This window comes from Pseudorca crassidens, chromosome 3 (genome assembly GCF_039906515.1).
Source record: "Pseudorca crassidens isolate mPseCra1 chromosome 3, mPseCra1.hap1, whole genome shotgun sequence".
In the NCBI taxonomy this organism is placed as follows: domain Eukaryota; kingdom Metazoa; phylum Chordata; class Mammalia; order Artiodactyla; family Delphinidae; genus Pseudorca; species Pseudorca crassidens.
In genome coordinates this window covers 172,424,473-172,438,371 of record NC_090298.1, presented here as the reverse complement: position 1 = coordinate 172,438,371, position 13,899 = coordinate 172,424,473, and the positions used below count along the sequence as shown (strand labels likewise).

The following is a 13,899-nucleotide window of genomic DNA, read 5'->3' as shown; positions in this document are numbered from 1 at the left end:
GCAGCCCCAGGGTTTTGGGCGGAGATGAAACTTGTGTATGTTGATTGCAGCGGTGGCTAGTTTACCTGCGTCAGTGCTGGTAAAACCCGGAAAAGGATCGATTTTCCCGTCTGTTCCGTCTCAACAAAGCGGACCAATGGGTGACAGGCAGTATACACGCTTCTTTATCGACCCATTAAATCGTGAGATAATGATTTCAGTGTAGGTAAAGTTACATTTTATTTCTTCAGGAGATGCGGTACGAAGTTTGTTTTTTCTCAGCTTGAAGAGGAACGTGAAAATGCGAGGAGGTCTTTGACAAGAGAACGAGCACGTCGTTTTGGACATTCGGCTGGTTTAAAGTTTTGTTTTGTTTTGTCTTGTCTTGCAAGGTCCCTAAGGTTGACCATCCCCCACTGGTGGACATGCAGTGTTGGCCAGCACTGCAGTCACCCAGCGTCTAAAGACGGAACCTCTAAGATTTCTAATCTGCACTGGTTTCCTCCTTCTGCTGAGGCAAATCACCACAAATCCAGTAGCTAATACAACACACCCTCATTATCTGGGGGGCAGAAATCACGGTGTCAGCAGGGCCTCGCTCTCTCCCGAGGCCCCAAGAGGAGACCGTGGGTCCTTTCAGGGTTGCACTCCTCCCTCTTCAGGCTGGAGCACGGCGGGTGGCTTTGGTGTCACACAATTTCCTTGGCCTCCCTCTTAGAAGGATGTGTAGTGATATTGGACCCACGTCCTCAAAGAGTCTGGGAATAACTGGATCTCAGATCGTGGCTCGGGACCTGATGCTTGCTGGGCTCTGAGAGATGTGAGGGGCTGTCAGTACATCATCACACCCTCAGGACCCAGCAATCAGTCCCCAAGTGGTCCAGCCAGAGCCAGAGATAAACGAGACTTTCTCTAGGGTTGCAGAGACAGAAAAGATCTCTCTCCCACTGTGCTCAGCAGAATAAGAGCCCCCAAAGACACCCACGTCCTTCCTGGGCCCTGCGGATGTGTCGCCTCACAGGGTAGAGGGGACTTTGCAGCTGGGATTAAGTTAAGGCTCCTGAGACGGGGATGACCCTGGATTCCCCGAGACGTCCAGCGTCATCCCAGGGTCCTTATAAGAGGGAGGCGGGAGGGTCAGAGGCAGAGAGAGACGGGAGACGCTGCGCTGCTGGCTGTGAGGATGCAGGGGGGGCCGTGAGCCAGGGATGCGGCGCCTCTAGAAGCTGGAAAAGGCGGGAACCGATGCTCCGTTGGAGCCTCTGGAGGAACCAGCCCTGCCCACGCCTGGATTTAGCCCCGTGAGACCCGAGCCGGACTCCTGACCTCCAGGACTGTCAGAGAACCCATCTGTGTGGTTTTCAGCCCCCGGTTCATGGTGAGTTGTCCCAGCTGCCGTGGGAAACTCTGGTGGGTCTTTCACATACTCTGTGTCCCTCAGCCTCCACCTCAGCACAGGGGTGACACTGAGAGTCCCCCCGTCGGGTCACTGCAAAGATCATCATCATGCAGCAGGCATCAGCTGGTTTCTTACGGAGGTCACTGAGTTTGAGGGGCTGTGGACGCCCAGGATGCGGCTGGATAAGCAAGTTGGGACAGAAGTGGTTCAGAGGGAAAATTCTGACGTGGGAGAGCGTGGAGTCTGCCACTCGAGGGGCTGGCGACGCCAGGGGAACGTGACTGGGGAAAAAGGGCTGTAGGATTGCAGGTTAGATGCAAACATAAACATTATTATTACTGTCTCCTCCGGGCCCCCGCTGCCCTCCCGGCTCCAGGCCAAAGTGATCAGAGCCACACACATGGTCAAGCTGCACTTGGGTGTTTACTGGGAACGGGCTGAGGGGCCAGACCTGGGCTGCTCATGCTTTTTTGGTGATGCTCTTGGGGGTGGCAAGCTCTTGCAGGCGAGGGGACGCACGAGCCACCAGGGAGGCTGGAGAGATGCGGTAGGGGTCGTAGTCCTCGCTCAGGTCCCTCCGCCCTTTGGGTTTGGCCAGGGAGACGATGCGGGGACTGGCCACCGCCTTCTTGGTGGCCTCCAGCACCTCCCAGCGTGCGTCTCGGTCAGAAACACACTTGTCCGACTGGGGCTTGGGCACTGGAGAGGGCGGAAGAAGGGGGTGGTGTCAGAAGCCGGAGCCTGGGGCATGCAGCCACCACCACCCCCGCCTCGCCCCGCAGAGATCAGCCTTCTGGGTCAGAGCTCCCAAGTTTAATGGCCTGTCTGTCAACAGATGATGGATAAACAAACATGTCCCTCCACACATGGGAGCATCACTCAGCCATGAAAAGGGGTGAAGCCCTGACACTCGCTACCACATGGATGGACCTTGAGGACACGATGCAGTGGGAGAAACCAGACACAGAAGGACACACGGTGTGTGATTCCATTGATGGGAAACGTCCAGAACAGGCCAGTCCACAGACAGAGAGTGGGTTCCTGGTTGTCAGGGGCTTGGGGAGGGGATGGGGGTGACTGCTCATGGGGACGGGGCTTCACTTTTGGGGATGGAGTGTTCTAAAATCGACTGTGTGGGACATAAGAGAACAGACTTGTCGTTGCCAAGGGGGAGGTGGAGAGGGGGAGGGATGGATTGGAAGTTTGGGATTAGCAGATGCAAACTATTATATATAGGATGGATAAACAACAAGGTCTTACTATAGAGCACAGGGAACTATATTCAATATCCTGTGATAAACCGTAATGGAAAAGAATATGAAAACGAATATATATATGTGTATAACTGAGTCATTTGGTGTACAGCAGAAATTAACAACACTGTAAATCAGCTATACTTGAATAAAAAATAAATTTAAAAAAATATATACGATTTTTTAAATGACATAAATAATATAAAATAAAACTGATTGTGGTGGTGGGTGCACAGCTCTGTGAACATACTGGAAAATATTGAATTGTGCACTGTGAAAGGGTGAACTGTAAAGAAAAAATATTTCAAATGGCCATGGGTCCCAGATGGGGGACTCAGAGGGAGCAGAAAAAGGTACCCTGGGGACTGGGGGTGAGGAAGGGGCTCAGGCAGCCCCAGCTGGGCCCTCTCCACAGGGCCCCACCAGCCACATGGGATCAGTACCCGATATGGGCTGGACTTTTATCGTTGTTTAATTTTAATAAAATCTGTTCATTGACTTAAATCAATGGACGGATTGGCTTTCATTCCACTTTAGTCGCGGACAGACAGCTCTCAGAGCAGACCTGTGGCTCAGCCAGCCCCCTCCGTTCACCTGCCGGGACCCCCGGCCCTTCTCCTGCTCAGCCCCCTTCGCCACCTCTCCGCCACCCCTTCCTCCACGGTGGGAGCCACGGGGCATGGCCTGCATGGGGACCAGGAGAGAGGTGACCGCTGGTGGCCACCGGTGACCACCGCCTTAACTTTGGGCCCCTCGGTTTTGAGGGCTGCCTTTCCAAACTCCTCTTTGCTCCAACACCTTGCAATCGCAAAAGGGCCCTCCCCCTAGTCAGCAGACAACCCACAGCTCGGGGGAGAGGCCCTCGGTGCAAAGAAGGGGGGCCCTTCCACCAGCCTCAGGCTGGACTACAACTCCTGGGCAGGTGACATGTGCTGGGGCCCCCAAAAGGGAGGGGCTGGGGGACCTCGGGAGGACCTGCCCAGAGCCCACCTTTCTGGGAGTCCTCAGGGAGACTCAGGGGCTTTCCCTTTGTTGTAACATCTGGGCTCCGAAAATCTTCCGGTCACAGCCTGAGAGTGTGACTGGTCCACGGCCACACAGTACCCACAAATGCAAAACGGCATGGACCAGTGCCCACCCCACGTGGCCCCTGCACTGCATGTATCCTCACTTCACTTCTTAAATGCTGGTCACAACCATCAGTGGGTGGAAGTCTGCGGTTTGAAAAACACAGCCCTATACCAGTTTTATCCATACACACACGGATGTGCATTGATATGTGCTCCTGAAGCCTGGATGAATATACACGCGTGTGTAGGTACAAATGTACACGTGCTTATTATATTCCAGACGTGTGTGTTCATGCATATGTGTGTGAGACAAGATGGTTTGAGAGAGAAGTGCGTGTGTATTTGTGTTTCTGTTCATTTAACCAGTCATAACAAATTCAACAAATACTTAAACAAATATTAAGGGAACAGACGAATGAATGAATAAACAAACAAACAAAAGATCCCACAAGCAAGCTCGAAAGAAAAAAGACTGGGAAGAAGTTATTTTGCAACGTGCTCGACATAGGGTGAGTGATCATCTTATATAAAGAGCTGCTGCAAATCAATAACCACCTCCCCCGCAAAAAAAAAAAGGAAACAGGAAACGGAGAAAATAGGACACAGCAGATTATACCAAAACAGCCAATCAAGCTCTCTGGTGACCACGTGCCAGGAGCCGGGGATACACAGCGAATTTTCCTAAGCCTCTGACTACTTTGGGTGGCAAGATTCCTTTCTTCATGCTCTTCTGCATTTTTCAAACTCTCTACAATTAGTGCATTTTACTTTTGTTGTGGGGGAACCAGGTATGTCCTTTGTTTTAAAGGACAGGAAGAGGCCCAGAATGCAGCCCGCATTTCCACAGAGCTGGAACTCCTGGCTCGGGGTCTCTTCCCTCCACCGTCACTGAACTGCCCTGGAGCCCGAGGGGAGGGCGGCCTCACTGAGGTTGCCGGCTCTGGAGGGCCCCCAGCAGCCGAAGCCGCGACAGTCCTGGGGACTGCGGGCCGGACCAGAGGGCAGACAGCAGAAGCAAGAAGAACTACAATCCTGCAGCCTGTGGAACAAAAACCACATTCACAGAAAGATAGACAAGATGAAAAGGCAGAGGGCTATGTACCAGATGAAGGAACAAGATAAAACCCCAGAAAAACAACTAAATGGAGTAGAGATAGACAACCTTCCAGAAAAAGAATTCAGAATAATGATAGTGAAGATGATCCAGGACCTCAGAAAAAGAATGGAGGCAAAGATTGAGAAGACGCAAGAAATGTTTAACAAAGACCTGGAAGAATTAAAGAACAAACAAACAGAGATGAACAATACAATAACTGAAATGAAAACTACACTAGAAGGAATCAATAGCAGAATAACTGAGGCAGAAGAACGGATAAGTGACCTGGAAGACAGAATGGTGGAATTCACTGCTGCGGAACAGAATAAAGAAAAAAGAATGAAAAGAAATGAAGACAGCCTAAGAGACCTCCGGGGCAACATTAAACGCAACAACATTCGCATTATAGGGGTCCCAGAAGGAGAAGAGAGAGAGAAAGGACCAGAGAAAATATTTGAAGAGATTATAGTCGAAAACTTCCCTAACATGCGAAAGGAAATAGCCACCCAAGTCCAGGAAGCACAGCGAGTCCCATACAGGAAAAATCCAAGGAGAAACATGCCGAGACACATAGTAATCAAGTTGGCAAAAATTAAAGACAAAGAAAAATTATTGAAAGCAGCAAGGGAAAAATGACAACATACAAGGGAATCCCCATAAGGTTAACAGCTCATTTCTCAGCAGAAACTCTACAAGACAGAGGGAGTGGCATGATATACTTCAAGTGATGAAAGGGAAGAACCTACAACCAAGATTACTCTACCTGGCAAGCATCTCATTCAGATTCGATGGAGAAATCAAAAGCTTTACAGACAAGCAAAAGCTAAGAGAATTCAGCACCACCAAACCAGCTCTACAACAAACGCTAAAGGAACTTCTCTAAGTGGGAAACACAAGAGAAGCAAAGGACCTCCAAAAACAAACCCAAAACAATTAAGAAAATGGTCATAGGAACATACATATCGATAATTACCTTAAACGTGAATGGATTAAATGCTCCAACCAAAAGACACAGGCTTGCTGAATAGATACAAAAACATAACCCATACATATGCTGTCTACAAGAGACCCACTTCAGACCTAGGGACACATACAGACTGAAAGCAAGGGGATGGAAAAAGATATTCCATGCAAATGGAAATCAAAAGAAAGCTGGAGTAGCAATACTCATATCAGATAAAATAGACTTTAAAATAAGAATGTTACAAGAGACAAGGAAGGACACTACATAATGATCAAGGGATCAATCCAAGAAGATATAACAATTATAAATATATATGCACCCAACATAGGAGCATCTCAATACATAAGGCAACTGCTAACAGCTCTAAAAGAGGAAATCGACGGTAACACACTAATAGTGGGGGACTTTAACACCTCACTTACACCAATGGACAGATCATCCAAAATGAAAATAAATAAGGAAACAGAAGCTTTAAATGACACAATAGACCAGATAGATTTAATTGATATTTATAGGACATTCCATCCAAAAACAGCAGATTACACTTTCTTCTCAAGTGCGCATGGATAGATCACATCTTGGGTCACAAATCAAGCCTCAGTAAATTTAAGAAAATTGAAATCATATCAAGCATCTTTTCTGACCACAACAGTATGACATTAGAAATCAATTACAGGGGAAAAAAACGTAAAAAACACAAACACATGGAGGCTAAACAATACGTTACTAAATAACCAAGAGATCACTGAAGAAATCAAAGAGGAAATCAAAAAACACCTAGAGACACATGACAGTGAAAACACGACGCTCCAAAACCTATGGGATGCAGCAAAAGCAGTTCTAAGAGGGAAGTTTATAGCTATACAAGCCTACCTCAAGAAACAAGAAAAATCTCAAATAAACAACCTAACCTTAAACCTAAAGCAACTAGAGAAAGAAGAACAAACAAAACCCAAAGTTAGCAGAAGGAAAGAAGTCATAAAGATCAGAACAGAAATAAATGAAATAGAAACAAAGAAAACAATAGCAAAGATCAATAAAACTAAAAGCTGGTTCTTTGAGAAGATAAACAAAATTGATAAACCACTAGCCAGACTCAACAAGAAAAAGAGGGAGAAGACTCAAATCAATAGAATTAGAAATGAAAAAGAAGTTACAACGGGCACCGCAGAAATACAAAGCATCCTAAGAGACTACTACAAGCAACGCTATGCCTATAAAATGGACAACCTGGAAGAAATGGACAAATTCTTAGAAAGGTATAACCTTCCAAGACTGAACCAGGAAAAAATAGAAAATATGAACTGACCAATCACAAGGAATGAAATTGAAACTGTGATTAAAAATCTGCCAACAAACAAAAGTCCAGGACCAGATGGCTTCACAGGTGAATAGTATCAAACATTTAGAGAAGAGCTAACACCCATCCTTCTCAAACTCTTCCAAAAAATTGCAGAGGAAGGAACACTCCCAAACACATTCTATGAGGCCACCATCACCCTGATATCAAAACCAAAGATACTACAAAAAAAGAAAATTACAGACCAATATCACTGATGAATATAGATGCAAAAATCCTCAACAAAATACTAGCAAACAGAATCCGACAACACTTTAAAAGGACCATACACCATGATCAAGTGGGATTTATCCCAGGGGTGCAAGGATTCTTCAATATATGCAAATCAATCACTGTGATACACCACATTAACAAATTGAAGAAGAAAAACCATATGATCATCTCAATAGATAGAGAAAAAGCTGTTGACAAAATTCAACACCCATTTATGATAAAAACTCTCCAGAAAGTGGGCATAGAGGGAACCTACCTCAACATAATAAAGGCCATATATGACAAACCCACAGCCAACATCGTTCTCAATGGTGAAAAGCATTTCCTCTAAGATCAGGAACAAGACAAGGATGTCCACTCTCACCACTATTATTCAACATAGTTTTGGAAGTCCTAGCCAAGGCAGTCAGAGAAGAAAAAGAAATAAAAGGAATACAAATTGGAAAAGAAGTAAAACTCCCTGTTTGCAGATGACATGACACTATACCTAGAGAATCCTAAAGATGCTACCAGAAAACTACTAGAGCTAATCAATGAATTTGGTAAAGTTACAGGATACAAAATTAATGCACAGAAATCTCTTGCATTCCTATACACTAATGATGAAAACTCTGAAAGAGAAATTAAGGAAACACTCCCATTTACCATTGCAACAAAAAGAATAAAATACCTAGGAATAAACCTACCTAGGGAGACAAAAGACCTGTATGCAGAAAACTATAAGACACTGATGAAAGAAATTAAAGATGATACCAACAGGGCACTTCCCTGGTGGCACAGTGGTTGAGAATCTGCCTGCCAATGCAGGGGACACGGGTTCGAGCCCTGGTCTGGGAAGGTCCCACATGCCACGGAGCGGCTGGGCCCGTGAGCCATGGCCGCTGAGCCTGTGTGTCTGGAGCCTGTGCTCCACAACGGGAGAGGCCACAACAGTGAGAGGCCCGCGTACCGCAAAAAAAAAAAAAGACGCACGCAACCCAATGTTCACTGCAGCACTATTTACAATAGCCAGGTCATGGAAGCAACCTAAATGCCCATCGACAGACTAATGGATAAAGAAGTTGTGGTACATATATACAATGGAATATTACTCAGCCATAAAAAGGAATGAAATTGGGTCATTTGTAGAGACGTGGATGGATCTAGAGACTGTCATACAGAGTGAAGTAGGTCAGAAAGAGAAAAACAAATATCGTATATTAATGCAGGTATGTGGAACCTAGAAAAATGGTACAGATGAACCGTTTTGCAGGGCAGGAGTTGAGACACAGATGTAGAGAACAAACGTACGGACACCAAAGGGGAAAGCCGCGGGGGGTGTGTGTGTGCTGAATTGGACGATCGGGATTGACATGTATACACTGATGTGTATAAAATGGATGACTAATAAGAACCTGCTGTATAAAAAAATAAATAAAATAAAGGACAGGAAGAGAGTCAGGCCAACATCATGTAAAGAGCCCTTGTGCCCCAGCTTGGTTCTTTTGGCCCTGGCCCTGCACCCCAAGTTTCCCTTCTGCACCCACTTGCTGTGCTGGGAGACCCACAAACCGCCCCCCCCACCCAGAGGGAGCGATTCCCTCTGCCAGCCCCCAGGGAGGCCATGCAGGCCACAGATGAACTGCCCACAGGGACCTGGACAGCTGGTCTGCAGTGCAGGTGGAGCTAGGGAAGCACAAATCTGGCAGAAGCAGGTCCAAGTTGACTGGCTGCCCCCGCCCGCGTCCAGTGGGGAAGGCTGCTTCATAAGATGCCGAATCCCCGGGGACCTGCTTACTGGCCAGGTGAAGGAGACGGTTATAGTCTGACACGTGTGGCTTGGGTTTTGGCATGGGGTCCCACTCTTCCCGCAGGGCGGCTGGAGCCCTGGGCTTTGCCAGCTGGATGATCCTCAGACTGGGGGTGGCCATCCGGGCTGCCCTGGACACTTGGGACACCTAGAAACAGAATTAGAGGGGAAGGAGTAAAGCAGCCCATGATTCCTCATGGCCCCTGGTTCAGAAAGACCCTGAAGGCAACACTGAAAGACAAAAGACTGACTGGGAAGAAGTTAGTTTGCAGTGTGTTCAGCAAAGGATTAGTAGTAGCCATCATAAATAAAGAGCTTCTCTAAATCAATAACATGAAAAATCAATAGGAAACTGAGTTAATCGTGCAGGAAAGTAAACCCAAAGGATCAATAATCCTCTCTGTGTGCCAGGGAAGTGTAAATTAAAACAGCCAACTATCACTCCATGCCAACAAATTTGGCAAAAGTGAAAAAGTCTGGCGTTATCAAGCTCTGGCAGGAAGGTGGGAGGAGAGAGATCCCGATACGTGGTTGGTAGGAGGGTGAATTGTACAAGCACTTAGTGTGTGTGTAACATTTAATGTTTTACAAAAGCTCTCTGCTGGGTGCACTTTGGGTAGGAGACTGCCCAGAGGCAGAGGATTGGCTGTAATGTTCTCTAGGGAGACTGAAAGATGAGTCTCTTTCCTCCTGAAAGTGTCCTGCTGAGAAATCACAGACACTATACTCCTGTCAAAGACGTCCTGGCGCTTACAATTTCACGCCCCTCTCAACCACCCCCTCTGTCCCCTCTCCTTTCTTCCCCCCCTTCTCTGCCCACCCGGACGGCCCCCACAGCTCAGGTCACCAGATGAGGCGGTTGAGTCAGCCTGCGGTCCTGCCCTCAAGGGGCCCCCCGTCTGCAGGGGTGACAGGCAGGGAAACAGTCACGTATCCATGCATTCGAAGAATATCGACGACCGCTTCGTGCCCTGCTCGGGGCAAGGCCAGCTCTGCAGTAAGGCCACAGCAGACACGGACACATGTCCTCAGGGAGCTCACGTTTAAGGGAAGGATGACAGCCCATCCAGAGCACATGTGAAAGGGGCTGGGAAGGAGCAAGAAGGGGTGTCGGATGGGGGCCCCACCAGCCTGGGCAGGAACATGCCCAGCTGCACATGCCAAAGCCCAGGGGCTTGTTGAGGGACCTGCATTTAGTCCAACAGGGGGCACATGGGGTAGTAGGGATGGAGAAGGCCCCATCCTGCTGGTTTTCACGGGGCACTGGGGAGCCACAGAGGGTGTTGGAGCACAGAAGGACTCGAAGGCTAAACTGGCAAAGGCAAGGCACGGTCCGGGAAAACAGCAGGTACGTCTCCAGGTAAGAGGTGGGGCCAGACCCTCCCCCGGATGCCGATCCAACCAAACTGACTGCTGAAGCTTTTTTTTTTTTTTTTGCGGTACGCGGGCCTCTCACTGTTGTGGCCTCTCCCGTTGTGGAGCACAGGCTCCGGACGCACAGGCTCAGCGGCCATGGCTCACGGGCCCAGCCGCTCCGCGGCATGTGGGATCTTCCCAGACCGGGGCACGAACCCGTGTCCCCTGCAACGGAAGGCGGACTCCCAACCACTGCGCCACCAGGGAAGCCCTGAAGCCTTTTTTTGAGACAACTGGGGAAACGGAACATGGACTGGGTATTTGGACACTAAGGTATTATTGTTAAATTCTTTCAGTGGGACCTTTGTTGTTAGGGGTTTTAAACTACCCTCGCCTGTTAGAAATCCACATGAAGAGTTTCTGGGAGAAGCAGTGTGTTGTCTGCATTTAGTTGTAAAAGTGTCCAAGTTGGGGTTCTGTCAAACAACCACATGAAAAGACGCGGATCCAACGCACATTAAACCACAAGGCCGTCCCACCGCACACCTGACGGGGCGGCCGGCCGTAAAGGAATAAACGGACAAACCAGCAAATGGACACACGGTGCCAGACGGGGCGGCCACTGTGGGAGCAGGTGGTCAGTCTCTGATAAAGTCGGACAGGCCTCCTGGCCAGGACCCCGCTTCTGGGTGTTGACCCTGGAGATACGGCAACGTATCCCACAGAGACCCAGATTCTCACGGCAGCCGTGTGTGCGGGAACCAAAACCCAGAAACAAGCACGTGTCCTTCGGTGGGTGCGAGACGCCCCCACGGCGGCCCCTCCCAGGGGAGCGGGACTCCGTGCTGCTGGCCCAGGGCGGGGCAGCGCGCAGGTGCCGGAGGGTAGCTGCGGGCCGCTGGGGCGGAGTCGGGCCTGAGCGGGGGGCGGGGCGGGGGGAGAGCCTCAACTGGAGGAGAACTCCGCTGTCACCTCTGAACCGCCGTTGTCCGGCCACCCTGCTCCGGCTCCCCTCCGAGCTGACAGGCAGCGGAGGGCGGTCCCTGCACTGCCTTCAAGGCCCGGGGCAGGAAAGTAACGCCTTTTCTTGAACAAAGCCCGGTGACTCCTGATGGTTCAGGGAAGCAGTCACACGTCTGTTGCCTCTTGTCCTTCCGGAGCCGCTGAGCCCCCGGCGGGGAGCTGGGGAGCTCCAGGGGGAGAAGGGCACCCACCTCAGACATGTGTATACTCCAGATGTTACTCCGGACCTTCGGGGTGGCAAGTTCCCGCAGGCGGTCGGACGCTTGGTACTCCAAGGTGGACCGGGGAATGGGCCAGATGGGGGTGGTCCTAAGGGAGAGTCAGGCCTGAGACCCTAACCCACCGCCCGGGGCCATGTCTGTGTGCTTGTGTATATACGATTCCTCTCTGACTCTGGGGCTCAGGGAGAGCCTGGTGCAGTGCAGGGTTTTCAAAATACCTCCAAGAGGAGTTCCTAAAAGAATCCCTAACAGAGCCCCCTATTCTCAAGGATGGAGCGACCCTCTCCCTGGTAGTCCCCTCCCAGCCGTCTCCCCTACTCCCACCATCAGGCTGGGGTCAGGAGGTGGATCGAAGGGATGAAAGTCAGCCCTGCCACCACCCCACCTCCTAAAATCGGGTCTCGGCTCCGCCTCCGCCCCAGAAACAGCCGTATTTCACTGAGCCGAGGCAGACTCTTATTTTCACATCTCTGAGGCTGGAATGCAGTGGATAAATGCTGTCAGCCCGACCAGAAGGCCCGGGGCCATCCATGACTGGCTGTGCTCCATGAGGCGGTTTACACAGAGGTCACCCCAGATTACAGGCCGCACAGAGGTCACCCCAGATTACAGATCACACAGAGGTCACCCCAGATTACAGATCACAGAAGTCACCCCCCAGATTACAGGCCGCACAGAGGTCACCCCAGATTACAGATCACAGAAGTCACCCCCCAGATTACAGGCCGCACAGAGGTCACCCCCCAGATTACAGGCCACACAGAGGTCATGCCCCAGATTACAGGTCACACAAAGGTCACCCCAGATTACAGGTCACACAGAGGTCATTCCAGATCACAGATCACACAGAGGTCACCCCCCAGATTACAGATCACACAGAGGTCACCCCCCAGATTACAGGTCACACAGAGGTCACCCCAGATTACAAGTCACACAGAGGTCACCCCCCCAGATTACAGATCACACAGAGGTCACCCCAGATTACAGATCACACAGAGGTCACCCCAGATTACAAGTCACACAGAGGTCACCCCCCCAGATTACAGATCACACAGAGGTCACCCCAGATTACAGATCACACAGAGGTCACCCCAGATTACAGATGACAGAGGCCACCCCAGATTACAGGTCACACAGAGGTCACCCTCCCAGATTACAGATCACACAGAGGTCACCCTGCAGATTACAGATCACAGAGGCCACCCCAGATTACAGATCACACAGAGGTCACCCTGCAGATTACAGATCGCAGAGGCCACCCCAGATTACAGGTCACACAGAAATGCCTCCAGATTACGCTCCAACCAGCATTAAGGTGAGAAGTTGTGGTCACAATGACGGCCACAGAAACGGTGGCTGGAGCCTGTCAACATGGGTGAGTGGGGCTCTCGGGCATGTTTTCCTTTCCACACATGCGTGAGATAGGAAACCAGTCTGTGTCTAATAACACCAGATCCCACATCAGCATGGGCGGAAGGCGCAAGAACTGAGACAGAATCGTGCCAGGAGGCAGGCGCCTAAAACCATCAGTCTCACAACCGCCAGCTGCCCAGAGCGACACCAGCACCTGCCCTGCAGCCCTGAGAGCCTCCTGCGTCCTGTCTGGGTAGCTGAGCTTCAAAGGCTCACTGCCTGGCCGGCGTGAATGGGTCTCCTGGTCCCAGGACCTGGACCCTCCCCTGCAAGCCCCGAGGAAAAGGGGTCCCTGCCCGGCCGCCCCCTACCTGTTGTTGTTGTAATACTCTGAGTAGAACCTCTTAGGTCGGGCCAGCTCCGCCAACCGGCGGGACACCTCTGCACAAAAGGGGAAACAGCTCCCTGGAAACCTGCCCCTCCCCGAGGGCTTCCCTCCTCCTGAATCCAGCTTCACACAAGGGACAGCTCACAGCAGACACCCTCACCAGGGGACCGCGGGGCACACAGGGGTCGGGGGGAACGGGGGCTCAGGCTCCTCTGCAGGACGGGCCTGGGCTCCAGGGGCCTCCGTGCTCACTGCAGGGGATTCTAAACCCAAGAGAGAACTCACCCTGAGCGGCTCTCCAGAAATGAGTTTTCTAGTACTGACCCCACTTTGACTGAGATGCAAACTGTGATTTCCCCTGGAGAGCTTGCCCCCCACCCCTCCCCCACCAGGACCAGCCCCCAGCTTGGGGACAGACTCCAGAGAGGAGACCCC

At 50.5% G+C, this 13,899-nt stretch overlaps 1 protein-coding gene across 1 annotated transcript in view; it reads right to left on the bottom strand.

Annotated features, from left to right (window-relative positions):
- Positions 1-1,483: 1,483 nt before the first annotated feature.
- SPMAP2 (sperm microtubule associated protein 2) overlaps positions 1,484-13,899 on the bottom strand; it is a 29,741-nt gene continuing 17,325 nt past the window's right edge. The window contains 6 exon segments of the mRNA XM_067730277.1: positions 1,484-1,556; positions 1,830-1,896; positions 1,931-2,077; positions 9,112-9,271; positions 11,694-11,811; positions 13,448-13,517. Of these exon segments, the coding sequence (XP_067586378.1) occupies positions 1,484-1,556; positions 1,830-1,896; positions 1,931-2,077; positions 9,112-9,271; positions 11,694-11,811; positions 13,448-13,517 (635 nt within the window).